This window comes from Phytophthora parasitica (genome assembly GCF_000247585.1).
Source record: "Phytophthora parasitica INRA-310 unplaced genomic scaffold supercont2.4, whole genome shotgun sequence".
In the NCBI taxonomy this organism is placed as follows: domain Eukaryota; phylum Oomycota; class Peronosporomycetes; order Peronosporales; family Peronosporaceae; genus Phytophthora; species Phytophthora nicotianae.
This window is the reverse complement of record NW_008648990.1, coordinates 1,720,716-1,748,527: the sequence shown is the minus strand read 5'-3', so window position 1 is coordinate 1,748,527 and position 27,812 is coordinate 1,720,716. Positions and strand designations below refer to the sequence as shown.

Below are 27,812 nucleotides of genomic sequence, written 5' to 3'. Positions count from 1 at the left end.
CTCCTGGCCTAAGTCGATTCAAGATGTGACTTCGTGGTGTTGAGTGCCGCTGACTGAATGCTGAAACAGCAACAAAATCGATCAGTTTTATAATTCGGGTCGTCAGTAAATCACAACGCGACGACATAACACATATAATAATAGAGGTATTTAGCAAAACCGAAAAAAACGCTATTTCCAGTTTAATCATATGACTTTTCACCTAACCATAACCGAACAGTCCTAACTTTCGGTCGAACAATTCAAGTGAAACCGGACGAAACAGCGCTTTTTTACGGCATGGAGTGTTGCAACTAAAATCACTCCTCTTATAGCGTATTTTGACGCCTCGAGAAAGCTCAGCAGCAGCTTCACGTACACCATGAATGCAAACGAGGCCCACATGCTTGACAGTGAGTTGGCTTACTACGCTCGATCGCTAACAAGAGAAGTGATACGGAATTGTAAGGACGCATACCTGCTGCAACGCTGGATTGCTGCACAGAACACGAGCCGTCATGTCGAAGTATCAACTCTATTTGCGAGCTTTCGTCTCGATTCGTCCAGCAAATACGAGTGGGTACGACATTGAGGACTTCTTTTGGCGATCGTAGTGCGGTCTCTCAAACATTTTCTTGAACATTTTGAAGCTTATAGAGGATACTAAACTTGCGATGCTCTCTGTTTCACTCTCACTAATCCGTTCGTCCGAAGGCGAGTGTTCCGAGCCGTAGTTTGCACGTTGCAATCTTCGGAGATTGCTCTCGTTGGTGAGGGCAGCAGCACTGTTAGTTTGATCCTCTTGCTTCTTAGCCTTTGCCGATTCTTGGCCTTCTTCTCGTCTAAATACATGCGCTCGAGTTCAACGTAGTCACGGGCGAGTCCATTTAGATCGTTGTAGTGACATTGGATATTGACTGCATGAAGGTCTTCTTCTACACCACTGGCACGTGCGGATGATAGTTTGAATTTAGCCTTGAGCAGATTGAGACGATCGCAAACTTGCTTTATGTTGAGTTGAACCTGTATGGCACTAGATACTCCTTTGGCAACTTCCTTTAAGACATGTCCTGTCGTACCTCGCTTTGCTGAGAAGGGCTTGAGGCGGATGAGCTCCCGCATTAGCTCTTGGTCGTTACTTAGAGATAAATGGTGAAATACTGAGCAAGGCATGGTTCGAATTTGACTCCAAAATTGTGCCGCGTTAAAGGCGACTGTAATCTAACAACTCCTACCGCATCAGGCGCGCACCCTGACGCCACAAGCGCCTGTCCTCAGTGGCGCATGGGTGTGAACCCTTTGATCAAGTTTATATTGGCTTCGGGTGCAGACGATGGGTGCGCACCCATAGCACTGCATGAGTAGTTCGCTAGCCTAGGTAGTAGCCAGCAGAAGCCAGGATTTATCTCATTCAAATTCAATCAGTTCACATTTTACTTCGAAGGACTCAAGTAGCTACGGCATTTTGAAACGTTTCAAAACCAATCGACCCGGTTCACCCGTCGGCCAGCCTACAAAGATGAGCGACTCTGTCAAGAAAGATGACAAGGAGCGCTATCTTACGTACTCTATCACAGTACGCCCTGCGAATAAGGAGAAAGACATCACCGAAGAAGTTGTGACGAAGAAGATGCCGAAGTTCATCGACGGAGGCCCCAAGGATTTCCTTGAGTGGGTCTACCACTTCAAGCAGCTTGCTAGCCTCAAGCACTGGAGCGCTGAAGACACGTTTCTCAACGCTACTATTCTTCTTGAAGGAGATCTTCACGAGGCATTCGAGGATGCCGCCTTCAGTGACGACGACGTGCGTATGGACGAGGAGTTCAATCGTGCACTCTACAAGGCGTCTATTGTAGTTCTACCAGTTGACTACAACGAGAAAATCCAAGAAGAACTATGGGAAATCCGAAAGACACGAAGCGAGTCTTTAGCGGACTACAGTAAACGATTCCGTGCCTTGGTGCGCATGGAACACACGCTGGCAAGACTCTCGGAGAGCTCACCAATGAGTGACGATGCGTTGTGTCGTCTCTACAAGCGTGGTTTGCCGTACGAATGGTAGAACAAGTACGATGCAAGCGGACAGGTGTACTCTACAGTGGCTGCTCTTGTGCCGTTCTTTGAGCGGATTGAACAGGGCGAGCATCGACTGCATCGTGGTGATCGTAGTGGTACTGCTGAGAGACGTAACAGCAACCAGAGTAGCAGCAACCGCAACAATGGACGACGTCCTGCCAACAGCAATCGCAACAATCGTCAGCAACAGCCCCGAGGTGGAAATCGTGGCCGAAGTAACGGCAATGGTAATTCGAGCCACTCGACAAGCAATAAGTACTGCACCTTTCACCGGACCACGACCCACAATACGCAAGAGTGCCGTGCCCTCCGTCAAGACGCCCCTCAGGACGAGCACCAGCAAGCTGAGCACCGACGCGGCCCACGAGTTACTCAACAACAACAGCGAGGTCCGCAGACACGCGTGGAGCAACGCCAACCTGGGACAGGAACCTCAAGCGATGACGAGTATTTGTTCGTTGGAGTTCGCACGCCACCGACCGACAACACGCCGCCAATGCGTGTTATGATCAAGCTGGAGTCGGGCAAGGAGAGATACCAGGCTCTTCTGGACAGTGGAGCTTCTCGAAGCATTGTCAGTGCCGAATTCATGCGCATATTGAAAGCTAATGGATCAGAGCTTGAAAGCTCCGCTGTATCCTTCAAGTTGGTAAGTGGAGATACTGCGAGTTACGGATCAATTATGGTGCGCTTCCGGATTTCTCAATTGAAGCGCGACGCTGTGATTGTACACAAGTTTGAAGTGCTGAATTTGTTACCCGACGATATGACTATTGGTCGTGACTTGATGACTGCCCTTGGTCTCGTCATAGACTTTAAGAATGGCCGTATACAGTGGGATGGCAATGAGTTAGTGGTTCGCACGACGAGTGCTCCTCTTGCTGAACATGTCGACCCCAATGAAGAAGAAGTACGTGCAGATGCAGAAGAACTGCTTGCAGGAGATGAAGTGGACGTCTCGCCATCAGATCTGCTGCCTCCGCACTTGGAAACAGCGTTGCAACACTGCTATCTCAAGTTATTGGAGGAATATTACGATTTGTACAACGGGAGACTCGGACGTATACGACTGGATGATTATATCCTTCCTCTGCGTGCAGACTACACTCCTTCACACTCAAGACCGTACAGCGTACCTCGCAGTCAAGAGGAGTCTGCCAGACGACAAATACAAAGCCTAGTGGAACTCGACGTAATCGAGCAGATCTACGGGTCCGAAGCAGCAGCGCCTGCCTTCTTCTTGGTCAAGCCTAACGGCTCACTGCGACTGCTAGTTGACTTTCGACAGTTGAACAAGTTTTTACGTCGATCTCCGTATTACGTACCAAAGATACGCGAGATTTTACTACGACTTGGGAAGGCTAAGTGTATGAGTACCCTGGATGCCAATATGGGGTATTTCGCTCGGCGCCTAGCGCGCCAAAGTCGCCCTATTACTGCCTTTTGCCTTCCTTTCGGCAAATTCCAGTTCAAGAGACTTCCTATGGGCATTTCGACAGCTCCTGACGAGTATCAATCGAGTATGGAACGAATTCTTGGAGATCTCGCTTTCGTCATTGTCTATTTGGATGATATTCTTATCTTTTCGGAGAGCGCAGTGGATCACCTGAAGCACCTCCGCATTGTGTTCGAGCGCTTACGACAGTACGATGTGACTCTGAACGCGAAAAAGTGCCACATACTTCGAGAACAAGTAGATTATCTGGGCTTCACGCTGACCGCTGACGGTATTCAACCGCAGGCAAAGAAAGTCGAAGCCATTCAACAGATAGCAGAGCCTTGCAACAAGAAAGAATTACGAAGGTTTCTCGGGATGATCTCGTATTACCGCGAGATGGTGCCAAACAAGTCATCACTGACTTCAAGACTTAATAGGCTCACCTCAAAAAATGTTCCGTTTGTCTGGACTCCAGAGGATTCTGCTGCATTTCAAAGTATTAAGGCAGCACTCGCTCGTAACGTGTGGTTGGCATTTCCTGACTACGCACGTCCATTTCACGTCTTCGCGGACGCTTCGGGACGTCAAATAGGTGGCATTATTCTGCAGGGCAAGCGGATACTTGCCTGTTTCTCGAGATCGATGACTGAAACACAGCGGAGATACTCAACGATGGAATGGTAGCTACTGTCTGTCGTGGAAATACTGCGAGAGTATCGTACAATGCTTTTGGGGTTTCCTATCATCATCCATACAGACCACAAAAACCTGCTGTTCCCACGCGAGAACTCGCTCCGTGTCAAGCGCTGGAAAATATTGCTGGAAGAGTACCGCCTCCAAGTCGAATATGTGCCTGGTGCACAAAACGTGGGTGCAGATGCATTTTCCAGACTTCGGTACGACTTCGTGAAGCAGGTTGCAGAGGAAGAATTATTTGCAGTGGACGAAGAAGAAGTTGCTATCGACGGAAATGTCCTGAAAAAGTACCAACTCGAAGATGCTACCTGCAAGGAGATATTTGCTCGTTTGGAAAAGAACTCTGCAGATCCCGATTATTCGCTTCGACCTGCTCTCGGTGTGGTGCTACTACATTACCGCAAACGCGTGGTAGTGCCCGACACTTTGCGCGATAGCTTGGTTGAACTTTATCACGATTATTTGTTGCATCCCGGCGCTGATAAACAGCATCAATCCATGGCTACGTTCTGGTGGCCAGGAATGGAGACTGCCGTCACCAAATTTGTGAAAGACTGCACAGACTGTAAGAAGGCGAAACTACACGGCGGAAAACAGAGCTACGGGCATTTACCACCAACTCCCGCTTCAAACACTGACCGTCCATTTGACGTTGTTCACGTCGACCTATTGGGGCCAATCGCAGAGGATTATTACTGTCTGACAGCAATTGAACAGCAATTTCGCTGGTTGGAGGTGATTATCCAGAAAGGAAAAACTTCTAGTACTACATCCATCAGCTTTGAGCGCGTCTGGCTTTGCCGTTATCCGCGACCGAAGTTTGTAGTGCACGACCAGGGAACAGAGTTCACCGGCAATGAATTTCAAGTGTTACTGCGGTCATTGGCAATCAAGAGCAAGAGAATTACGTCGAAGAATCCGCAGGCGAATGCCATTTGCGAGCGTGTGCATCTCGAGATAATGAATATCCTGCGCGTTCGTCCGGATTTGCACAACCAGCTGGAGGTGGCATTGGACTATGCAGCTTACGCGATTCGGGCCAGTTACCACTCAGTGCTTCGCGCATCCCCGGCTCAGCTACTGTTCGGCGAGGATATGATCACACGCCAATTGCATTTTTCAAACTGGAATTTCCTGTCAAAACAGCGCTTCATGGCCATCATGCAAGACAATGAACGAGAAAACATGAAGCGGCTACATCACTTTTACCGTGTGGGCGATCTCGTGATGCTTCGTATCCCGGCACGCGAAAGAAAGAAAACGGATCCCGTGTCTAGTGGCCCGTTCGTCATCAAGACAGTCTTCGACAACGGAAATGTTACACTTGATACCGGAACCACCGAGTATCGTGTCAATATTCGACGTATTTTCCCGTGCTGAAGCCGACAACCACCGAAATCCTGGCATGGGGGAGAATAACAACTCCTACCGCATCAGGCGCGCACCCTGACGCCACAAGCGCCTGTCCTCAGTGGCGCATGGGTGTGAACCCTTTGATCAAGTTTATATTGGCTTCGGGTGCAGACGATGGGTGCGCACCCATAGCACTGCATGAGTAGTTCGCTAGCCTAGGTAGTAGCCAGCAGAAGCCAGGATTTATCTCATTCAAATTCAATCAGTTCACATTTTACTTCGAAGGACTCAAGTAGCTACGGCAAATCGGCTACGAGCAACAGGAGTACCACCCCATGTAGCTATCCTCGGCAAGATAAAAAAACAGCGCTAGACACAGGTATGAAGACAATTGAACACGTCGACGAATCACGAGTAGCTACTGCGAGGGGAATAATGAATGAACTTGAGAAGCGAGCAGTTGGAGCTGGTGTAGTAACGTATGATGGACTACAAACAGCCCTCCTGCAGTGTCTCCAATCTACTGGGCTCACAAACCTTGCTGAAAAGCTAAGCAATGGTACCAAATCAACTGTAACAGTGGAAGACGACAATCAAAAGCGACTCAATGACGCGCGGTATCTCAGACCAGCATCGAAAGTGAAGCAAAGCGTACCGGGTTGTGGCAAGCCAATCCAACCCACGAAGACGCAGTAAAAATATTCACCAGTTGCGCAAGCATCGCCACAATTCCTAAACGAACTGCTCAACGTCGAGAGCGCAGATCCGGTCAACTGAGCTGGACCACCGTAGTAGCACTGCATCGCCGCTATAACAGACAGCAAAATCACGAATGATACGATTGGTTCATCCCTTCAGCATGGCCTGCTCCTCATTGGTTGAAATAATTGCTTTTGAGTGTCCTAGAAATGTCCTAAAAATTCCGTCTAACAAGCACTAACCTCGCGTAAGGAATTGTGCAAGCAAATGTTGGATAATCTGAGGTCTAAATCTTAGCAACAGCTTCGGACACTTCTAAAATTCACAAATGTAATCATCTTATCTATGTAGACTTTGATATGGTAGGCACAAAGCTATCATTCAAAAAGAATAATACTAGTTTTCTTTAGCTGTGAAAAGTTGCCCGTCTTGACCAAGATCGCAGTGATAAATCGTTAACAGTGTAAAGGATTACCGCGTGTTATAGTTGCGATATGACAATCTATAGGTGAGCCTCAATTTGCGAGTTTTGTACTTCGGCTACCGACGGCGAGGCGTTTAATTCGCGGCTGTAATCGACGTCACCTCTAGCGTGTTAGTCCATGGCTGTGAGTAGATGACAATGTCGTATTTGGACGAGTCGCAGTTGAGGTTACTGCACGCGCCCAGCTCATTGTCCGAGTTGACGTTGCAAGCTGAGACGTGGAACTTGTAGTTGGTGCCAGATACGACTTGCTCCTCGAGGCTGTCGACATGGAGATAGCAGATGCGGGCAGTGACGTCGGGTTTGTATGTGCTCGAATTGCCCTGAGCTTTCTGAAGCAACTCCATGTCCTCCTCGGTGACTTCTTTCTTCGAGTATGCCCCGTCCATTTGGGCAGATATGGTCACGAGAGCCGTGCAGGCGAGAAGAGCGAGACAGGAGCGAAGAGCTGCCATGATGAGGGCGAGGTCGGGTACGGTGTGTAGGCGTTCTCCAGGGAAAATTAGGAAATGAAGAATATGATGGCCTCTTTGCAATGGCGAAAAGGGTGCCGTGTGCAATCTTATCCACTGGTATTGTTTGATTACCAACACATGTAAGCAGGACTATCCTCGGCCTGTTTCAGACTATCTGCCAACGGATGGCAACGAGAGTTCGTGTGTCCACGTGGTGGAATCCACAGCAAAGAAAAATATGAGCAAGAACGATACGTACAGAATCGTAGAAGAAAGAGTGACGAAGGACGACAATCCTTGATGCTAAGGGGCTTGATGATGCAGATGGTTAGCACGCTGTGTTCGAACTGAGCGTTTGCAGATGATCATACACGACTTTCTAGGTGTTAGGAATGAATGCATCATCCTTGCGTTCTCTCAACGTATTGTAGTAAGACTATAATCAAAGTAAGAGCACGAACACAACAACTACCGTAAACTTGACGAAACGTTGGTAAGATTGCTAAGGCCGGGCTCTAACCGCGTACCTTGGCGTCATGCGTGCCATATTTTTCACAACACGAAAATGAAGAATCGCTCGTACCGCACCTGGAATATGTACCCTTGCGAATCTATTCCTTGGGTAGCCATTGCGCCCACGTCAACTTCTCTTTTCCCCAAATGTTCTTATAATGGACATAACTTGCCGAACAACAATGGGATTCGTATCCTTCTCTCTCGTTCTTTTCGTCGGCACTGCTTAATTGCAATGACTGTAATGTTTTAACAGAAGTATGTATTACTAATTAGTCAGAGCAATATTGATTATAAAGGCTACTAATTTTGCATCGGATATCGTGCAGATTTTTTCTGCTCGTGTCCGCCTCTGCCCCAAAGATGATCTGGAGCTCAGGAGGTTCAAGCACGTACGCCCACGACGAGTGTGCACAGCACTGGAGTCCATTGCCGTCACTGGGCGGCAACACAGAGTTGAGAACCGGGGAAAACTGATAATTCAGCTGATGACACGTGTCAACGGTTGGAAAATTGGATTGCTGGTGAGTATATCGCCGCTATCGCTATCGGAGCAGCCACGGCACTCGAAGCCGATGACGATATCATGAAAATCGAATTGATGTAGAGCAAAACCTCGGATACAAGATATAGAGCTTGGGTTTAAGAAGAATCTAGTCGGCATATATATTGTTCAAGGAGCTCGTAAGCTTCTCAATAGAAGACGTAGCGGCGTAATTCGCCTGAAGACGCTTTCCCAGTTGGTCGGTAATATCTCGCGTATCTTCTGAGATGGAATCCTCCATCATCTGTTGGAAAGCCTTCACTGCTCGGTCGTTTGAATTCGTCGTGAGGAAGGATACCGGAATCAGTCGAGTACAAAATTCCAGCACTGTCCCGCTCCTTGGTCCGTCATTTAACGGGCGGATCGAGATCATTCCAGTTTCGTCCATGTCCATTCCACTGAAGATCCCTTCACCCTCCGAGAAAATCTTCCATACGATGGCAACTCGGTTACTTTTAATGAATCGTCGAGACACGACGTGCCTCATGATCGACACGGTGGAACCGTTGGACAGTCTCTTCTGTACGCGGAACCGGACGGCAACCGTGTTGTCTGGGTCGGACACGGCGTTGTAGCCTTCTCGATCGGTTTGTCGATTAGTTATGGTCGCCAGATCCCACATGACTCGACATGTTTCATCGAGCGAAAAAGGCTGCAGTACTCTATACCGATGCTGAAAGAACTGCAGCTCTCCACTGGGTTTGTATCTATAGGAAGAGTCGAACATTCCTACAGACAAGGATCCGACCTCAGAGTCTTGCAAGATCTGGTCGATTCGCGTATAACCACCGTCCACCTCCTGCAGATACGTCGTATACAGCGATGACACAGACGACTTCAACCGAAGCCATTTGTGGTCGTCAATACCGTCATGGCCACCGAGAGAAAGCGACCTTGACGGCGCACAAGATGCCATTCTTATGCTCTCGATGTAGACACTCTGCGCGTTAACGATCCTTAAAAGAGTCTGGTGTTCAGCTTCTGACCGAAGGCGCTGCTGTTTCTGCTCCATTGCGATATCTTTCCAGAACGACTTGGACAGCACGAGGTCGGTCCGTGCGGTGGTGTTCCTCCCTTCTCGCGCATCGATCATCTCTTGTATTTTTCTGGCCAACTCGCCGGCTTTTTGGCGCAAATCGTCGCGTTCATTCTTTGATTTCAGACGATATTTCTTCCGTCTTTCATCAAGAGCTTCGTTCCGACGTTTGTTTGCTTTACACGGTGATTTCTCGATCTCGCAGGTGTCGTTTTTGTCATTATCGACAGGAACTTCGGTAGGTGAGACGACTGCCCAAGTAGGTGCTGTTTCACCACGTTGACTTTGCTGGAATCGTCCCCCGAAAGACGTGCGTGGGGTGGATACGACTGCGTGAGCCTCTGTCTCCAAAAAGGCGGACACTGCGTCGAGAAACTCCAGGTCGGTTGCCATGACGGAGTTTTTATGAATGACGTGAATATGGCACTGCGAGGGTTTCTCACGCCATCAGTGATGACATGTAACAAGTGGGATAACGCATGCATGTGCTCCACTCAATGTTCAAAAGTACGATAGCTGTTTTAATACTGGACTCCAGTCTGGAATTCTAATAGAGAATTCGCCGTAGGTTTTTTTTGATCACGCCAAAATGTTTAGTCACGCGACTGTATTACGATGATAAAGCTGTAAACATACAACAAATTCTGGAATTTTTAATTTATGGTACTTCTGCATGCTATTTTTTTATAGTTTGGACTTGCACACGTCATTAACACTGGATGGGGTTCTGCATGCTTCGCGAGTGTTGTTGGTCATGAGATCACGCCTCTGTTACCTAGGCTTGAGGGTCACACCAAGAACCCTGACCGAGTGACCTATGTGTCGATCCTCAATCCTGGGAATGCTTAAATGGCGACGGTTCTCATGTACTTTTCTGCCTACAAGATTCATGTGCATACCTGCTCGGTGCTTTCATTTTATTTTGTGAAGTTCAAGCAGGCGTAAATTTTAATTAACCGCGTAACCATGCCCGTCGAGGTGACAGCCCCACACCTTACAGCTGAGTTGGTGCCTCCGTATAGAAAAGTTCCGCCGTTGTAGTGCAGCCATTATACAGTCAATAAACCGAGGCATGATGGCCACTTACAAAACAACTAATAAGTAGTGCCTGTTCCCATTGACCCCAAGCGGCCCAAATGCGGGCTTGTCATGAGCTTTTGAATTGGCTACTCGGAACTACCGGTTTAAGGAATGCAAGCTTATTTCTGTTTCTAAATTTGAAAAATTCTAAAAAGCGGGCTTGATTTACCAAGATCTCGCACTCCAAAATCTGCAGCCCCGACGTGCACGTCATTACTGACAAATGGGGTCCAGCACTGTACCCGTGTGTCGTTGGTCATGCGATCGTGAGTGAAGTGATGCTGGCTGGCTCCAGTGTCAATAACCTCCTCGTAAGCGACCGTGTCGGCGCTTAAGTCTGGGCGTGTTTGAACAGAACCGACTATGCTGATGATCAGGTCGCCGTATGCGACGAAACGGTGTTCACCTACTTTTCAGCCTACAAGGACGGCGCCAGTGGGTACGCCGACTACATCCGCTTGGACAGCAACTGCTCGTGTAAGATCCCTGACAACATTGTGTCGGACGTGTCGGCATCGTTACTGTGTCTGGCACGGCGGTATTCACTCCACTCAATCAAGAAGTACCGAAGCCTGGAGACGGCATCGGTGTCATCAGCGTGGAAGGATTGGAGGTACTTGACCATTCAGTTCATCCGTGTGCTTGGTTGGATCTATGCCTGTTGCTTTCTCCTGCTCTGCCGGCACAGAGAAGGAAATTCACGCCTTGGGAGCCGAAACGTTCTACGATCTCAGCGACCCAGAAGACCAGAAGAAGGCAGCGGCTGCGTTATCTTCATCATCTTGACCGCCAATGCCACCGACATGCCGCACAATTTACATCTGAGGCAAGCGAGGCGCGTTCATTATGGTGAGTATTCAAAAGACCAAGTCAGCGGTCCGTGTCCGGGGAAGTCAGGTCGGTAGCATCCCGGACATCAATAAGATATTGGAGCTGGCATCGAAGGAGAATTTTCGTCCAGACAGTTAGAAACTGCCGTTAGTCGAGGTGGACGAGGGTCTGGAAAAGACTCGCTAAGGCATCATGCGCTATTAATACAACGTTGGAAACCTAGGTAGGACGACTTTCAATGCACTACTCAACAGTTCAACGTAGCCTACACAATTGTCTCGTTTCTCCAGTCTTGAGGTTTCGGCAACAACGCAGAGTTCCACAGGTACGTGTTGAGAAAGCCACTGTACTCAGTACTCTCAAGAATCCTCACAATAGGTTAGCTCCTTCACTAACGGCGCAATATTCTCATGAGCGGGCACAATAATAGCCAGCGGCTGACCTAGAGCGATGTTGCTGGAGCCTCGTTAATCACTAATCCAGGAAACACCAGCGAAAACCAATGAAAATGTCAGTTTGCATAATGGCAGCTAATGATTATACAGTTGTACGGTGAATGTGCAGTACTCAACCTAGCCATCGTTGGTTTAAAAAAAATGGTGAGAACACCTCAACAGTACCAGAAGGTGATGCTTCCGTCTGGAATCAACATCACAGCCAACCCTCCTCAGTCAACTCCTGATGCATTTTCGAGTGGCTAGCGACCGGAAAAGGTGGCGTTATCCTAACCCGTTTACTCACCGACTTATTCTTGGACGAAAGTTGTCGTTTCGGAGATGGCGTGTACCGTATCGTCGTAGTAATAAGCGTCGTTAATTTCTAAGGATCAGTTGCAAAGGGTCCAATCAGAACCAGCTATATTTTGCAGATGGTTTCGTTAATTACTGAAAGAGCACGTTTATTTTTAGACTCAGTGCAGGTAAAACAACACACCACAATAAGTCAGACCTTAAAGCACGCTAGCCAACCAAGAGAATCATGGGTCGTCCTCGCATAAATGGCCAAGGCAAAAAAAGCCAAAGTCATATCAATGCACGACTGTGGAATTTGCTCACGACCGTAATGTTCTCAGCTACATTGAGGACGTCACACCCTTGATGAAACCCTTAAAGACTTCTATGGCGAGTTAAAGGGCAATGAAGGTCGGGCTAAAAACAAAAAAAAAAACCAGATCAATAAGTGGACGAAGCAGACAGCAGCAATTCGCGCTACATGTGAATTCGGCCGGGGACATCATATCAATCTGCCCAGTCTTGGCGACGCGACTGTACTGAGCAAGGATGCCGAAACTTCCATCGTTTTTTAGTCGAACTCTTTGAGGAAGGAAGGGCCCCAGCCTCCCGTGTCATGTTACAGCTCCACGCTAAAACATAGCGGCTGAGGTTGGACTTGAAGACAAATTCGCTGCAAGGTCGGCATGAATTAAGCTATTTCTTCGACGCCACAAACTTTCACGTTGGGCGTGTACATGACAGGGACAAACGATGCTAGATGACGCCTATGAGGCTGCAAAAGTGATTAGGGCGCAGGTTCTACAGGCAATTGTGGAGAAAAACTGCGTACAAGTTTACAATGCAGACCAAACGGGTGTGGATTTATTATTTTATTTCTTAAGCTATCATTTCTAAGCTTTTTTTTTTTTACTGATAATAATGTTTTTAGCGGTGAACTACGAGTATATTCCGAAACAAACTTTCCACATTTCACCCAGACAGTTTTAACTCCACGCTCGGATATAAAACTGTCTGGGTGAAATGTGAAAAAAAGAAGCACGAGCGACCGCCACGCTCTTAGCAGAATGGGAAGGTATCAAATTGCTAACTTTCTGGTGTTCAAGATTGCTCCGTCCACGGTTAAAAAAAAAAGCGTCGTGAATGACACGCAGCGTCACGGATTCGGTTCGACTATGGGAATCGCGAAATTCGGCCTTCGCAAAAGCGTCACAACTGCCAAATTTACGGTAACCAATGTGCTTGGTGGAATTCAGATTTATCCGTGGAATTTCTAAAATTTCATTTAGCCAAACTCCTGACGATAACATTCTATTGTTACGGGGCGACATCAGTGGTCCAGTGACCATTGAAGTCGAGCGATATGCACCATCTATCAATAATGTACTTCTTAAGATACATTATTGATAGATGTATGTCTGCCAGCCAGCAGACATATCGTGGAATAAGCCTCTAAAAGCTACTTTTCGAGCTCTGTGGATTAATCGCCGACATTGAAGTCGAGCGTCTTCTGACAAAGCATAAAGAGGAGCCGTTTACTTTAATGCCGCCGAGTCGAGCTGACATCGCCGAGTGGGTGTCGAGGCTCTCCCCAAGCAGAGCTCCGTTTTTCGGAGCTCTGCTTTTTGAAGAATGAAAAACAAAAAGCACTTTATTTAAAAATATATATTTGCTTCAACTCTCGACATAGGTACTCTTACTCCTCCTGCTGTGGGTGCCGCTGCACAGCCTGTACGAGTCCGCACATGAACTCACCGGGAGAGGCCATCGTTGGAAAAAACCACGACCTCCACATGTACTCGTCGATGTAGCCATCCAGGTACTGCAGCCGCGCATCGCCGTGATGTGACATTTGATGTGCATTTCCCACAACCCCTCAATAGTGTTCGTATGCGTACCCGAGACAGGGTCCACAAAATGGAGAGTGTGATTCACCCAACTGTGCTCGTAGTGCATACTCGCCAACGTGCGAGTCCTAGTAGTAAAAAGCACACTTAGTAATAATATTTATGAAATAGAGGTTTACGGTACTCACCGAGGTCTGATGAACTGCTTGATAATCGGCAGCAGAGTGGCCTTCGTACGCTTGTCGTACACGATGCGGCCGAATCACCGCCCTGTCGTTCTGTCGACACCTCCAAAGAGCCAAAATTCTTGGTAGGTGCGTCCGCGGCCGTACTTCGACTTTTTCTTTAGGCTTGTTTCATCAATCTCGACAATGTGCCCTTCACCTCCAATCTATACAGTAAAACATACAAAATTAGAGCAAAAACGGTTTAACAGCACAACAGTAAACTTACCTTAAACTCGCCACTCCAAAGCTCTTTGGAGCAGAGGACGCGACATGCAGCGTACCATGCTGGCGCCGTATTCTCGCTGACCTTGGCCATGTGCGCTGCTTGGGGCTGGGGTGCTCGCATGCACCACGCAAACATCAGCCGCAAGGCCTGGGAAAGCTCAAGCTTCATCTTCGAGAACCAAGAGTTCACGAAGATGCTAAACTGCTCTTGCTTCCCATCGGCGTGGCGGGTCTTCCTGCAGCACCGCCAGTAGCGATTGCGCGCGTTCAGCCGCATGGGCTGAGCGCACTGAGGGCAGAGCATCGACCGCCCCAGCAGCCCCACCTCCATGGCCCACACGACTGCCTTGGACTCGTCGGTGGTCGCCTCCATGAGGGTGTGAAGTCAAAGTGGCGGAGCTGCTGGAGGCTGTAGTTGTGGGCCATGGCTGGCAGATTCCCGAATGAGAGTAAAACTGTAACTGAGAGTAGCCTAATAAACGGAGTTGAAAAATCTTTATATTAGTAGTTTGTATTCAAAGCCCAAGTTGTGACGTGCGAAATGCGCGCGAAAACGGAGCTACCACGTACTCTAGGCGTGAACACAGAAGCAAAATGTGTCTTGGTGTACTCCACATTAAATACTGACAACAAGTAAAAAAAAATGTCTTTCAACAAGAAAACACTTTTTGTTTTGCTTTCTTGATAAAACGGAGCTCTGCTTGGGGAGAGCGAGTATCGAAATCGAGCGGGTAGATAGTTGCATTGCCGAGGAAATTGGAGAGCTGTAGCCTAACTGACGGAATTGTTGGCTCAGACGACGACATCGAAGCCAATGGCGACTTCGCCAGCGATAGCGAGTAAAATATAGCGAAATTGATAGTATCTTTCTAAAATCAAAACTGCGATTTGCACAGATGTTGCTTCCCATGATTTGAAATGCATGCTATTCAACTGACGCTAATGCCTACGACGATACGATATGTAGCTCGTTTAGGCGGTTCTCCGGATTGAGCATCTGATGAGCTGGCAGAAGAAGACCCAACCCGACGCTTACGAGAGGAACTTATTAGAGGTCTTTAGGCCCATTCTCAACCGGCCCATGAGGCCGCATGCGACCAAATAATGGCATCTGATTGGGTAATTGGTCATGCGGCGAGAAGGCAGCACGAGAGAGAGAGAGAGAGAGAGAGAGAGAGAGAGAGAGAGAGAGAGAGAGAGAGAGAGAGAGAGAGAGAGAGAGAGAGAGAGAGAGAGAGAGAGAGATATGAGGAAACACTAATGACAGTCTTGAAAGTTATAACTTCAAATTATGTTTTGAATTCGGAATAAACGTACATGCATCGTACTTTGAATTTAACTAGGCAAATGTTAATCTGAATCCAGCGGACCTAGTTTTTTTATAGGCATCTTTGTAGACGTCAGAGCAACACCCAGACCTCAGTTAGTTCACGAGTAGCAAAACAAGCAACATATACTACAATAGCTCCAATACACAAACAATTCCATTGAAGTTCTTGCTCGACTCCATCTGTAGCTGGCCGGGCAAACCGTCCAGATGCGACCACAATTCCATTCTCAACCGATGCGGCCGCATAGGACATCACTATGCGACGCGGTGTGGCCGGTTGAAATGAGTCTGAGAAGAAATCACACGGTTTAGCTAGGGTTAGTTAGGGGTGTCTTCTTGATGTTACAGTAGACCTTGCCGATTTGCAGCAGCGCTTTTGTGAGGTCTGAGCTTGTAGGATGGTTTTAGTGATCGCACGGTCTTAATTTAGTTAGTTTGAAGTGCAAATGCAATGAACGGTGGGAGGCCCAATAGGGTATTCAAAAGCATATAGCACCCGGTACAATCGAAAGCCACATATGGTTGAAACGCGGCATCTCGTAGGACTCTTATTGGGTGATCATAGGCGGACGTCCACGAGGTTGTGCTGCCCGACCAACTAAGAAATAGCCTTTGTACATACCACAGATTGTGGCATTCGCTAAACTGTTCGGCAACGACAGTTCCGATAGCACGAGATGCTTGTTCACTGTTCCCTGTTTGGACTTTATGAACAAATGTCGGTTCGGGGTATAGTCGCAGTCCGAAACGTTTAGATTTGTCGTTTTCATCCAATCTGTCCAAAATAACTATGCTAGGGGTGTTTACAGGTCTTCAACCAAGTCGCAAAACCCCGGCCTAAATTTCGAGTAGATACCCCGAATAAGGCATTTGTGCAAGCCGCTATTCAAGTGAAGCGAAGGTGGATTCTCGGACATACATCATCCAGAGGGCTCTACGAAGACTAGCGTGGTGCATTATCCGGAAAAGCGTATCTTCCAGCCAAATACTGTGGAGTCGCCGATGAGCGCGCTGATCACGACCCCTCCACCCGCGCACTGGTACAAGAACCCCGTCCGCAAAGTCAACTGGGCATCACCACAGCCAGCCGGCGATGTAGTCTGCGAACGCGCAGATGCTTTCGAGATGGAATACTCAAAAGGGGTCCCAGAAGACAGCGTCGGGAAGTCATGACCGAGGTGCTCAAACGAATGGTGCTGTACAAATTCATTGTTGTCCTTGGTGGGAACGTTGTGTTTATCGTGAGCGCTTGTCCTTTGCCTTGATCATGGTGTGCGGCAAAGATGGTAAGGGCCTAACCTGGTGATACTTGAACGCTCGATAGAGACGCGGACACCGACCCTGGAGCCAGTCTTGCCAGTATTCAGGAAAACACCTGTTCTTCAACATCCAAACAGCAATCTTGAGCTTCGCGTTCCAGCCGTGAAATGGTCGTCTTAGCGTCTTCCAACTAGCTTCCACGATCTCGAACAAGAATGCTGGTCCTATCTCCTAGCCGGAGAAGGCAAAATCCGGAATAGAGGTTTCTGGTCGAATTCAGCCTTAAAGCTTTTGTATTCTACCCGAAGTTCCCTGACTAGCTGCATGTGGTACTGCACGAAGCTCGTATGTTTACACTTGAAATCGTCGTAATCCGGCTGAAGCTCGGTCAATGCTCGGCTGACATCCCTATCTGCAGCCCTGCAGAGAGTCACTTGCTGATGGCTACGTGTGAGTACCCAATGGACTAATGACATAGTGTAGAACAGTTTTTCTGCAAACCGTTCAGGTGGGAATATATAATATGAAAGCCACCTGACAGCGCATCATCTGAGAATGAACTCGAGCTCGCCCAGAGAAAGCGAATCCTAGCCAACCTATAGACGCAGAATCTTGTCATGGAGCTGGTATCGCCGACCGACCAGGTCATCAAGTTCTCTACATCCTGACCGAAGATCATGGGTGAGTCGGACCTGGCGTAGACTCCCAGGATGTACGTTCCTGAATAGCACGACACCAAGTTGGCAGGAGCGTCGACAATAAATGTGGTGACATCGGAAAGCTCCTTCGGATGCGCGACATAGCTCTCACACAAGCTGTTGCGAATCCCACGGGAGCCGACGTGACTCTGTAGAATCACGCCGGCCTGCATTTGACCGTCTACATTTTTCTTCATGGGCCGACTTGCCGTAGCTCTTGTGACACTCGTCTTGTACTCGCGTGCGGCAGCAGAGGGCTGTAGAACAACACTTGAACGAACGGAGGTCTGCTGTTGACGAGGCCCCACTGCTCGTGGCCCCCCTAGTCCGTCTCCTTATGTTACTAGATAAATTCCAGTGATGCCCTCGGAATTGCCCGCGTTGTCGCTGCCGACTTCGCGTCATTTGTCCTAGTCCCAGCGGCTGCAGAGCCTGTTTTGGACGCCGAGCTGCCGCCGTTGTTGGCTGGATTCATCGTATACGCAGGTAATGGCTGATTAGCGATGACGAGGCGCAGGTGTCGTCGTTGCGTGACGTGGCTATCGTGTATGCTACGTGAGCCAGATCGCTCCGTTTCGCTGATGTGGATATGATGGAGAGAGCGCCAGCAACGAATCCGACTGGGAAAGTACCCCGAGAATTAACACAAGTGACGGAATCAGGCCCGTTGGGGAGATATCTGACTGAGATTCTGTCTACAATTATCCGCCTTGACATGATCGATCAATTCGGGGAAAAACTAAATAGGGTCATTTGGAAATAAGACCATTCCAGAAATAGGACGAGTTGTACGATTGTACCATCTGGTAGAATTTAAATCCGGATATCCAAATCTAAGATACTTGCATCAAACGGACAGAATGCAACTGCCAGTAAAAAAAAGGTTGAACTGATAGTTAAGCAGGATAAGGGTAAAAAACAGACAAATATAGTATAGGATATTTAATTGGACAAAATATTTAAGATTTATCTGGTAAATTAGTAAGTTTTAACGCAAAATTGGAGGCAATTTATTGTGCACCCAGAACGTAGTGTTCCCACGCTTGGATGGTTCTCTTGATGGTGGCCACCCTCTTCTTGCGTTCGCGCCGCCTCCCGCTCACTCATGCCTTCGGTGGCACGGAGTATCTCCCTTTTCTGCTTAAAGGTGTAGTGCTTACGCCGTTTCGAGGTGCTCGATGCGGCAGCACCAATTAGCGCTTCAACTGCATTAAGCAATGCGACGTCGCTTGCCTCGTCGGGGTCTGCGGTTGCCTCCATTTTACCTACTGAAAGGCTAAGAATTAATGTAGTTGGTCTATAATTTGATTGGCTAATATTTTGTTGACCGTACAGTTTTGCAGCGTTCGTTTTAGGATTTGACTGGCAGTTAGATGGCGGCAGTTGCATTCTGTCCGTAGCTGTATTCGCCATGTCTGTTGCACATCAGTGGGTCCGTTGCGATATAGCCATTCTTCAAATGGCATCCAAGCCATTCTCGTCCGTAGCAGATTCTGTTATGGATTGGCTGCTACTGTGGCTGTCGCAGATGCCTATTCCTGTGAGAGTGAAGGACTCTAGCTATCCTTACGCTTTTATGATGGAATATCCGTCTTACCCGAAACAACCATACATCCCCACATCTCGAATGCAATCAATCTAGCAATCAACCACATTACAACCCTCTCCAACCAACGCCAGCATCCTTTCAGCACTCATTCAATGACGCAGCTGAATTCATACTAGCTATGATCTACAACATGAATCTATCAAACCTGCTGTGTTGTCAGGTATGGATAGTTCAGTCCCGCCCGGTTGGCGAGAATGCGTCGTCTCCCAATAGGTTTGGGCAAGTAGTCCAACGTAGACGTTCGAGCGTCCAAGTAAATATTGAACAATTGCATTAGCTGCTTCTATCCCGACCGTTTTTGTAAGCCCTACCCTATTAGAAGCCGTTTGAAAATCGCACCGCACGCAAACGACCAGAGCCCACAGTGGTGTAGAGCACTTTGCCATCACCGGTACTTATGTACGCTACTGAGCGTTCTAGAATCCGTCTAATATAAAATTGCGTTCTCGGGTCCACTGTCAGTAAGGTGTCTCCACCACGAGTACTTTAAATTCCACCAACTACACGTGCCGTGTTTAACGCGTGGCCATTATTTCCTTAAAGCATTTTTCGGAATAGTGTCAAGTAATTCTGTTAGTTCATGCAGAGCTCCAGTTCTCCGGAAGCTATTCGCTCTTAACCGTGCTTGAAGTTTGCAGCCTCACAACGACAAACGCAAGACCGCGTAGCACGTGCTCGTACAATCAAAGTAGGGAAATTGCAATACCGCAAGGTTTCACTGCCATGTCCGATATTACACGGGTCTAATGCTCCTGGTGTTTGGTGCTATTGGAAAGAGCCGTTGAGCCCCATTGCGGCTTTTCGGACCGGGCGTAAATACTTCAGTCGACTTTTTACCTGTGTGATGAATTATTGAAGGTTTAGCCTATACTTAAGACGTCAATAAGGAGTATAAGGCCACTTGCTAGCGCTACAAACCAGATAAAAAAGTTCCGTTTTACGCTGTTTTCTAGTGTTCTGCATTGAAGGGGCGTTTTCTATGGAAATAAAACCGGGCCTCAGTTTAATAACGTTTACCTCAAACCCTATCTCCAAGAGACGCATTTAAACCCGAAACACCAGAGTCCAAATCGGGAATCGTTCTTCAACTCAAGTTTTTTTTTGGTAAAACTAGCCACCAGTACGCACGATTGTAAATTCTACCCCTAACCATTCTCAAAATTTATGGTTACAACCTGTAAGAACTAAATCAGAGCTTAAATAAGAGAAACACGATTATAGAGGGGGCTTCGCCCCAATTAGGAGTTTACTGCTCTATCTTTCGTACATCAATGATAAAATAGAGACGTGGAGTCTGTTTAGGACTTTAAATGGTTGGATCTATAATCAGATTAGACAATTGATGAGGTTTTTCACAATAATACCAGTACTTATTATTATTATTTTAGTAATTCTTTTTCAGTTTCTTTTTCGCTATGACTGCCACGCACGCCCAATAATCCCACATCCGGGACTAAACAATGTAACCTAGCTTTGTTTCACAAAATCTCAAGAATACCAACGTATATTATCGTGCCTCGTTGCAACAACGTAGCAGACGCAAGGAATAGTAGCAACTCATACTTGAATGCGAATAAATTACTTGCACAGTATCGATCTTCTTGTATGCTGTTTATGATTTTAGAACTGCGAACTTCCCGGGCTCTGCCATCCGAGACCCAATACATTATATAGTTGCCGTCATTAATCGTAACCGATTGTTCCATTTTTAATAGTAGACATTACAGGCCATGCTGCTGACGATCAGTCAAATACCCTTGAAAACATGTGATCAGCTTTTGAATCTTTTTACTCACAATATCACCGCCTTCTGTACCAGAGCTGCCTCAATCCGTAGACAACGGCCACGCGCACGCTCTTCACCTGCAAGTGGCAGTTGTTGTGGATGCATCAACTTGTTGACTCTGAGTATCGATGTGTCCAACTTTAAGTTAGCGAGATGTTGTCGTTGATTTACTCGGAAGGCAATTTGAACGGAGTACAGCTAATCATCTAGATACCCTACCACACTGTGCCAGGGGGCAGATGCAAGATTGGCAACCACTAAAGTCTTTACATCGAGCATAGACAACAGTTCATTGACTCCCAGCAAGGAATCGTTGTACTGTACAGCGTGTATGGTCCGAGGTCTTAAACCTCATCAGCCTCCTTGTCGTGTGATTGTTTTCCAATCTCATTCTTTCACCCGTATTGGAAAGTCCAACCTCTTCAATATGAGTTCTGTCATACACGAGCGTTTTGACAGGTAATACGATATAGTCAACTTGAATAATTAGCGCTTTATCATTACAATATAGATATGAAAGGATATCAGAATATAGAGGCTATTAAAAGGAGATGCACTGTGCAATATGCTACCGTCTGCTGTGGATCAGTCAGAAGTTCAATGTTTCCATGGAGCTCACGTCACCAACTGTTTCTTCCTGTTTACAGATGACCCAAGACACCCAGAGTTAAGTAAACAATACATGGTTTCACCATCTTACCGACAACAGATGTTGCTGCTGACCAAATTTGCTTCGACCCGTCGTGGCATAATCCAGTGCCACTTCCTCGATGAACGGAGACGACCTGATCACGTTGGATGAGGCCTTGGCGTTCATCGCCTCCTGGAACGAGGAAACTCATGGCGAGGACGCCAGGTCGAGTGCAAAAGTACACGATATCCATGACCCGTTCACGCTGGAAGAGATCGACGTTCTGCTTGACGCTGCAGTCAAGGGACAAGTCGCAAATGTGACCAAGACGCCGTCGCGGAGTTACAACTTGAGCTCATCTGAGCTACAATCTGCGTCGCCACCGAGGAAAAAGAGGCGTGTTCGAAGCGCCTCGAGTTCTTCAACTATAATGCAACGTCGCAAAAAGGTCGAGATCGAGACGCTTCGTGAGGAATCGATCAAGCTGGAGGCGTATTTAGCGCGTTTGAGTACAAGTGGAGGCCAGCAGAAGCCGCTAGCGTTAACAAATGTCGACGAGATACTGTCGGAATGGCATGGTCACGCACTCGTTCAGTATCAGCAACGACAACAGTCCGAACAAACCAATCGACAGCTCACGGAAAAGCTCGAGAAGCAGCAAAAACTCATCGACAAGCTTCGAGGTGTTCTTTTCAAGCGGAATGTGCTGGTTGTGAGTATTGGTGATTGTTTGATATTGGGAGGAAGTAATTCATTTGTGTTGCTGTATCGTGTAGGGAATGGAGTTCGTACGAACTTACGAGTCGCCGATCTTCGAAGACTCCTACTTCACAGTGGACCTCTCGACTCTGCTGATGAATCAACTGGAAGAAGAAGTGGACGGTGTCTATCGCAATTTCCATCGACTCTATCGACCGGAGCTAGCGCCAATCGACTATCCCGCTTCCGAGACGACGTACGGCGAGAAGTGCGAGTCAAATGTCATGGAATTCTCCACTACAACGCCGATGGAGTGGCCCATGCGGGCCGCATTCACTTATGTGTGGGACTTTCTCGACAGCACCTCGGTACGTCGTCGGCTAATGCTGGATAGTGGTAGCTTTAGCGTTGGTCTAAACTCTCGGTGTATATCCTCTAGGATCGAAGCCGCAAGCCCAACACGCTGGAGACAAGGGTCAATATTACTCTCCCTATAGCCAATCACGCCTCCTGTCACTTTTACAAGCTTCACTGCCTGCGCAAGTACGAGGAAGAAGACCGAGTCGTCATTATTTGGTCTGATCTCATGCAGATGACATCGAGGAATCTTCGGCTGCGCTCGATCGCCCATTCTGTCTTCACTCCGTCCAAGATCGATCCATCGAAAGCTAGTATCATGGAAACGTTCCTCAAGCTGTACGTAGAGCCAATAGGTGGCGAAAGCGTATCCCCTGAAGATATCCGATACGGACAAGAAGTTATTCTTGGGGCGTATGGCAGACTCATGCGAATCTTCTGGCAAGACCAGCAGAATCGATTGATAGAGGTGACTTCATGTTCGCTGTAAAGTAGCAAAATGCTGTTACAAGATGTCGATCTTTGACGTATTGATGAGATTATTTTGTGTGTGTTTTGAGGTTCGTAGTGAAGCACGTTGAGAGCAAACTCGTAATCTCCATAACCTCGTCAACACGTCCCCATACCGTCAGACCCGTCGAACTGTAAGGAATACACCATGCAACAGTCGCTAGCAGTCATTGATGACTTAATTAGTCATGACATTCACAGCGTCCCACTACCAAGGGTTTGGAATTCACCAGCCACTTAGTAGCATTGTCGACCGACTTCCAGCATGATAGCGTGATGCTATACATATACTTCTTTTGCTGCCATTGAGCTCTATACTGTAGTGCTAATACTTCTCCTTGAACTATTTACTTGGTACTGAGTAGAAATTATCAAGAACGCCCACACAAAAAGGCATGGCTTTCACCTGGTGCTACATACCCGGTACTAGTACCAAACACGTCTGGTATCCGGTTTAAAGTGGCTTACAACTGACTCTTACATGCCTGGGATCACGTCCTTTTCTTGATAGGCAAAACACATAATCCGCAAAATCTCGTCAACATGGCCCATTTGTGTCTACCGACAGTCTATCCCGTCTAAATCCCGAGCCCTTACGTGTCGAGTATTCATGCTATTTGAGAGGTTGTCGAGACGCTTATAACGTGTCAAGTGAGCACATTATTCATTGTGACAACAAGGAGTTTGAAGGCCATGGACGTCCTCGTAGCTGAAGATGACGCTCTCGTATCGCTCGAAGAAGCGCTGGCCTTTATCGACGGCTATGATATTAACGAGCAGAGCCTAACGGAGACGTTGGTGCACTGCTCTCCGGTCGATTTGTTCAGTCAGATCACCCCATCGGAGCTTCCCCCTCCCAAAACTCCAGTCACAACAAGGAAACACGCGAAGCCTCAGCGGAAGCTGTCGGAGTCTTCTTCGAGTCAAGAAGATAATCCAAACAAGAGGCGACGAGCCAGAAGCGCCGCGAGTTCTTCTACCAGACTGCAGCAAAAAAAACGTGCCGAGATTCAGGCGCTTCGAGAAGAGGCTCAAGAACTCGAGACGCAAGTGGAACTGCTCAAGAAGAACAAATTCCTACCTGGAGATATGGTACTAGAGCTCGATGACTCGGTGTTCGAAGTGAGTCAAGAGAAACAACCCTCGAACTGGCACGAAATGGCCATCGCGCAGTACCGTGAACGCCTCGTGTCAGAGAAGACAAACCGCAGACTCAAGTCCATTCTAGCCAACCAGGAGAAGGTCAATAGCGCACTCAGTGGACTCCTACAGAAGCGCTCGGTACTCAGCGGTATGGACTACGTGTTTACCGCTCAGTCTGGCGTGGACTCTGCGCTTCTGACTGGAGAAGATTCCAGCGATGCCCAGCCATCGGAAGTGAACAAAAAGGTCATGACGGAGCTGGAGCAAGCCGTTCAGCGGATGTACAAGGAGGCCAAGACTCATTCCAAGCATAACAAGTCGGTCTCAGCTATTACCTGCGATATGCGGATCAAACACGACGCTCGACGAGGAAAGGTGATTGAATTTGTCACCACAACGCCCATGTCCTGCTCGCTTGAGAGCGCCACGGAGATCGTATGGAAAGAGATATCCACGTACCGCGAATACCCCGACAAAGTGTACAACTGCGTACGTGTTTAATCTGGGATTCGAGGTTTAAAACGTTTCTGATCTAACTGGTTCTATTTTTGTTCTAGATTCGCGGGGAGAAGCCCAACACACAAGAGAAGACCTTCGTCATGAGTCTGAAAAGTCCGTCGGGTATGCTGGAGCTGAATGGTGTCCAGTACATGGAGAAGTTTGAGGAGCTCGACCAGACAATCTTTACTGCTGCGGAGAGCATGGTGCTGCCTGCAAAGGGCCTACAGTATCGCAACGAGTGCTGGATGACAGTCACGCCTTCAGCGTCGGAATCGAACGTTTCAATCGTCGAGATATTTTTTCAGCTTTACATGGAGCGGGACGACGGACTGATAGCCAGTACGGAAGACCTCGCGTATGCACAGAACATCGTCATGGGCAGCTTGAGCAACACATTGCGCAAGTTCTTCCAAACACAGCAGAACGCGTTGATGGAGAAGGCTGGTCGTATTATCGTTGCCCCGATTGCCTCTACTAAAGCAATTTTGTAGCAAGGTGTACTAAAGTAAAACATAATTAAGCTGTTGATTCAATGGCATTCATTATTGAGAATTTATATTTTGTCGATGAGCCTCATCGAGAATTGTAATATGTGGACACAGCATCGGATGTCGCTTTTCCAACGTTTTGTCGAGTGGGTTTACATATAGCATTTCTGGTACCATATTGTGGACTAACAAGCACTTCTATCGCTTGGAATCGCGTGTCTTGCCATAGTTCAGGTAAATTCAAGAGCGCTCGATCTGGGTACGAAAAAGTGTTGGCAACGCAGCCATTCAACCATCCAACATGCATCGCGCTGCGTACCTCCCAAAGGAAGATCATCAGAATTTTGTTTACACCATTCACAGGACTCTTCGATCTTGGGTAATCACCACGTGCTGCCTGTTCTCAAGAGGAAAATTTGAATTGGATGACGGTCAGGATGGGGCCAAGAACATTACTGCTCAGCTCATATTAATAAGTTGGACGATGGGGCCTATTACTCCACTGTACAAATGGCGTTGATACCGAGAGCATCCGGTGTCGATGCAGTCTATCGGCCACAGACCACGAATTTGCCATATGCTAATACCTCAGGTATTAATAGTTACGATCATCCTGCCACCTGATGATCGTTGTTGCCGTTAATGCTTCTACACAATCAGCCTATCGATAGTAAGATTTGCTCTTTGAGACTGGGGAAATAAAGAAGATTTATTGTATATAAAACTCGACACGTAGTGAGTTCTTCGTGTCACTATCCTCCGTTCGAACATGCAACTAAGTTGCAAATGAGTGGTATAGTCGATTTGACTGACAAAGGGTCCTTGCTTGCTGTATCCAATTACGCAGACAGTCTTTACAAATACTAGTGTTTAGTAGTTCTCAATTGATACATGTAACTCAGTGTCAACAGCGTTGAGAGATACAAAGACGTTGTTCCTATGACGACGTAATATGAAAAACAAACCTAGAATCGTCTCAAGATACGTACTCATTTAAGGCATCGCTATTCTCATTCCATGGTCACACGACGCCGCTTCATCAATCATAGCATCTTGAAGCAGCTGCCAATATTTCCGGATTTCTGAGCCTATAGCACCGATAGCAATGTCTTGTCCACGCCTAGAAGTGTCTCCACCTTTGCCGCAATCTAACCGAAGGACCAAATTCGATATCACCATACGTGACTTTGCAGTTAGCGGTGCAACTGTTGCCCAACCTTGAACACAAAGCCGAGTGTGAGCCGCTGGAAGCACAGTATTGTCTCCCCACACGAACACGACTCGATCAGCTTCCACGAATCGACGCAGATAGTGCTGTTTATCGAAATGAAGCGGGCCTGTGCGACTTTGCACGACAAACATGACTCGTTTCTCAAGCGAATCGGGCTTCAATCCTGGAATCTATAGGATCAAATGTTAGAAATGTTGAACCTGCGAGTACCGCCATGGGATGCTTGAACGTACTCTTTCCGATTGAAATGTCCTCCATAAGAAGGCACTTGCATCATTGACGGAGCACTCCAATGGTGTAGTGGAGTGGAACACGACACTTCTATATTGACGCTGCTCATCGTATCTTTTGGTCATTGAATTGACGAGAGCTAGCGGGCTGTTCTTCACTTGAAAATCATCACTGGAATTCAAGTAAAAGCTGTCCACACGCTGGAGAAGTAGGTCCATGGAAATGATGCTTTGGTCGAGCTCGAGGAGCGGTGGGCATTCTACTTGAGTTTGAGTTTTCAGCACAAACTCCATTCCCTAAACCAAAAAAAATGTCGTCAGTGCCATGTGTAGATCTCCATCACACACTTCACGAACACTTACTCTTTGTAGCGACCCCTCCTGCAAAACCTCACACAAAGACTCGTTGATTTTCATGTGCTTTTCCACAAGAGATTTGAGACGGCGGTTTGTGACTTCCACTTTGAGTCGCTCCCGGTATTGCTGTACGGCGTGATTGTACCATTCCTCTTGTCCTGTCCTTGGTTTTGTGTTCATGGCGGTGGGTCGCCTTTCTTCGGTAGGTTCCTGACCACTGTGAGAGGATTCAGCGGAGCAACTCGCACTAGCATACTTCATTTCAACCAGCAGGTCTTGCAACACATTCACTTGACTGCGAAGAGAATGCAGCTCTGCACGTTTTCGACGCTGCAAGGCTGTTGACGAACTGTGAGCTCCCCTCTGACGTTTCTTTGTCGACGACTTCGTGTTGATTCGTTTCGTAGTTGGCTTTGGGTTCTCCGGCGTCGTCTCTCCGGTGAGATCCGCCCCTGGTAGTTGCTGACTTTGTGTGAGAAGCTTGTCAACAATAGGGTGGAAGTTTCCGTCTCCACTATCGAAGGAACTGTCACTTGACTGAGCCAGCTCGTACGAGTCGATAAAAGCCAGAGCTTCGTCCAAAGTGGCGGTATGGTCTTCTTCGGCGAGGAAGTTCATCTTGATGTCGCTCTCGTGACTAATTGGTTAATGACTGGTGTCATGAGCGATTATGAGTGGGCGTTTTTGTAGCGCTGAGGTGCGTGTGTATGGGCACCGCTAAATGATGTAATCATTATGACGGCTGGCAACAACCTCTCACAGGGGGGG

The 27,812-nt window shown here is 47.6% G+C and overlaps 9 protein-coding genes across 10 annotated transcripts; 4 read left to right on the top strand and 5 right to left on the bottom strand.

The window, feature by feature from the left end:
• Positions 1 to 6,504: 6,504 nt before the first annotated feature.
• On the bottom strand, positions 6,505 to 7,603 carry PPTG_03489 (hypothetical protein). Its single transcript, XM_008896164.1, has one exon. It carries the CDS (start codon positions 7,178 to 7,180, stop codon positions 6,800 to 6,802), a length of 381 nt encoding a protein of 126 aa, XP_008894412.1. The 5' UTR covers positions 7,181 to 7,603; the 3' UTR covers positions 6,505 to 6,799.
• Positions 7,604 to 7,890: 287 nt separating this feature from the next.
• Positions 7,891 to 9,719, bottom strand: PPTG_03488 (hypothetical protein). Its single transcript, XM_008896163.1, has one exon. The coding sequence runs from the start codon at positions 9,664 to 9,666 to the stop codon at positions 8,347 to 8,349; it is 1,320 nt and encodes a 439-aa protein (XP_008894411.1). The 5' UTR covers positions 9,667 to 9,719; the 3' UTR covers positions 7,891 to 8,346.
• PPTG_21312 (hypothetical protein) lies at positions 9,694 to 10,262 on the top strand (the record flags this gene model as incomplete). Its single annotated transcript, XM_008896565.1, has 2 exons — positions 9,694 to 9,780; positions 9,964 to 10,262. 2 exons carry the CDS (start codon positions 9,694 to 9,696, stop codon positions 10,120 to 10,122), a joined length of 246 nt encoding a protein of 81 aa, XP_008894813.1. The 3' UTR covers positions 10,123 to 10,262.
• Positions 10,263 to 10,631: 369 nt separating this feature from the next.
• On the top strand, positions 10,632 to 11,139 carry PPTG_03487 (hypothetical protein; the record flags this gene model as incomplete). The annotated part of the gene is made up of 3 exons (XM_008896162.1): positions 10,632 to 10,664; positions 10,731 to 10,989; positions 11,042 to 11,139. The coding sequence occupies 3 exons, from the start codon at positions 10,632 to 10,634 to the stop codon at positions 11,137 to 11,139; spliced, it is 390 nt and encodes a 129-aa protein (XP_008894410.1).
• A 2,423-nt stretch (positions 11,140 to 13,562) lies between these two features.
• Positions 13,563 to 14,587, bottom strand: PPTG_03486 (hypothetical protein; the record flags this gene model as incomplete). Its single annotated transcript, XM_008896161.1, has 4 exons — positions 13,563 to 13,890; positions 13,951 to 14,032; positions 14,095 to 14,153; positions 14,216 to 14,587. 4 exons carry the CDS (start codon positions 14,585 to 14,587, stop codon positions 13,792 to 13,794), a joined length of 612 nt encoding a protein of 203 aa, XP_008894409.1. The 3' UTR covers positions 13,563 to 13,791.
• Positions 14,588 to 16,500: 1,913 nt separating this feature from the next.
• PPTG_21311 (hypothetical protein) lies at positions 16,501 to 18,762 on the bottom strand (the record flags this gene model as incomplete). The annotated part of the gene is made up of 5 exons (XM_008896564.1): positions 16,501 to 16,740; positions 17,107 to 17,216; positions 17,474 to 17,759; positions 18,135 to 18,197; positions 18,544 to 18,762. 5 exons carry the CDS (start codon positions 18,760 to 18,762, stop codon positions 16,501 to 16,503), a joined length of 918 nt encoding a protein of 305 aa, XP_008894812.1.
• A 2,897-nt stretch (positions 18,763 to 21,659) lies between these two features.
• PPTG_03485 lies at positions 21,660 to 23,123 on the top strand. 2 transcript variants are annotated; one of them, XM_008896160.1, is made up of 3 exons: positions 21,660 to 22,237; positions 22,305 to 22,595; positions 22,667 to 23,123. In XM_008896160.1, the coding sequence occupies exons 1-3, from the start codon at positions 21,668 to 21,670 to the stop codon at positions 23,072 to 23,074; spliced, it is 1,269 nt and encodes a 422-aa protein (XP_008894408.1). In that variant the 5' UTR covers positions 21,660 to 21,667; the 3' UTR covers positions 23,075 to 23,123. The 2 variants fall into 2 exon arrangements, with proteins under 2 accessions (XP_008894408.1, XP_008894407.1); XM_008896159.1 differs by having other exon boundaries at positions 21,668 to 22,240; positions 22,667 to 23,122.
• A 600-nt stretch (positions 23,124 to 23,723) lies between these two features.
• Positions 23,724 to 25,288, top strand: PPTG_03484 (hypothetical protein). The gene is made up of 2 exons (XM_008896158.1): positions 23,724 to 24,726; positions 24,795 to 25,288. Exons 1-2 carry the CDS (start codon positions 23,788 to 23,790, stop codon positions 25,227 to 25,229), a joined length of 1,374 nt encoding a protein of 457 aa, XP_008894406.1. The 5' UTR covers positions 23,724 to 23,787; the 3' UTR covers positions 25,230 to 25,288.
• Positions 25,289 to 26,102: 814 nt separating this feature from the next.
• On the bottom strand, positions 26,103 to 27,679 carry PPTG_03483 (hypothetical protein). The gene is made up of 3 exons (XM_008896157.1): positions 27,051 to 27,679; positions 26,691 to 26,984; positions 26,103 to 26,627 (listed from the first exon to the last, which is right to left on the bottom strand). The coding sequence occupies exons 1-3, from the start codon at positions 27,660 to 27,662 to the stop codon at positions 26,220 to 26,222; spliced, it is 1,314 nt and encodes a 437-aa protein (XP_008894405.1). The 5' UTR covers positions 27,663 to 27,679; the 3' UTR covers positions 26,103 to 26,219.
• Between the last annotated feature and the right edge of the window lie 133 nt (positions 27,680 to 27,812).

Excerpts from the sequence above, each read along its gene's own strand:
- PPTG_03485 (XM_008896159.1), top strand. The coding sequence starts at position 21,668 with ATGAACGGAGACGACCTGATCACGTTGGATGAGGCCTTGGCGTTCATC. Across the intron at positions 22,241-22,304 it reads TCAAGCGGAATGTGCTGGTT|GGAATGGAGTTCGTACGAAC; the intron begins GTGAGTATTGGT and ends TGTATCGTGTAG. Across the intron at positions 22,596-22,666 it reads ACTTTCTCGACAGCACCTCG|GATCGAAGCCGCAAGCCCAA; the intron begins GTACGTCGTCGG and ends TATATCCTCTAG.
- PPTG_03488 (XM_008896163.1), bottom strand. The coding sequence starts at position 9,666 with ATGGCAACCGACCTGGAGTTTCTCGACGCAGTGTCCGCCTTTTTGGAG.
- PPTG_03484 (XM_008896158.1), top strand. The coding sequence starts at position 23,788 with ATGGACGTCCTCGTAGCTGAAGATGACGCTCTCGTATCGCTCGAAGAA. Across the intron at positions 24,727-24,794 it reads CCGACAAAGTGTACAACTGC|ATTCGCGGGGAGAAGCCCAA; the intron begins GTACGTGTTTAA and ends TTTTTGTTCTAG.
- PPTG_03483 (XM_008896157.1), bottom strand. The coding sequence starts at position 27,662 with ATGAACTTCCTCGCCGAAGAAGACCATACCGCCACTTTGGACGAAGCT. Across the intron at positions 26,985-27,050 it reads AGGAGGGGTCGCTACAAAGA|GGAATGGAGTTTGTGCTGAA; the intron begins GTAAGTGTTCGT and ends TTTTTGGTTTAG. Across the intron at positions 26,628-26,690 it reads GGACATTTCAATCGGAAAGA|ATTCCAGGATTGAAGCCCGA; the intron begins GTACGTTCAAGC and ends TTGATCCTATAG.
- PPTG_03489 (XM_008896164.1), bottom strand. The coding sequence starts at position 7,180 with ATGGCAGCTCTTCGCTCCTGTCTCGCTCTTCTCGCCTGCACGGCTCTC.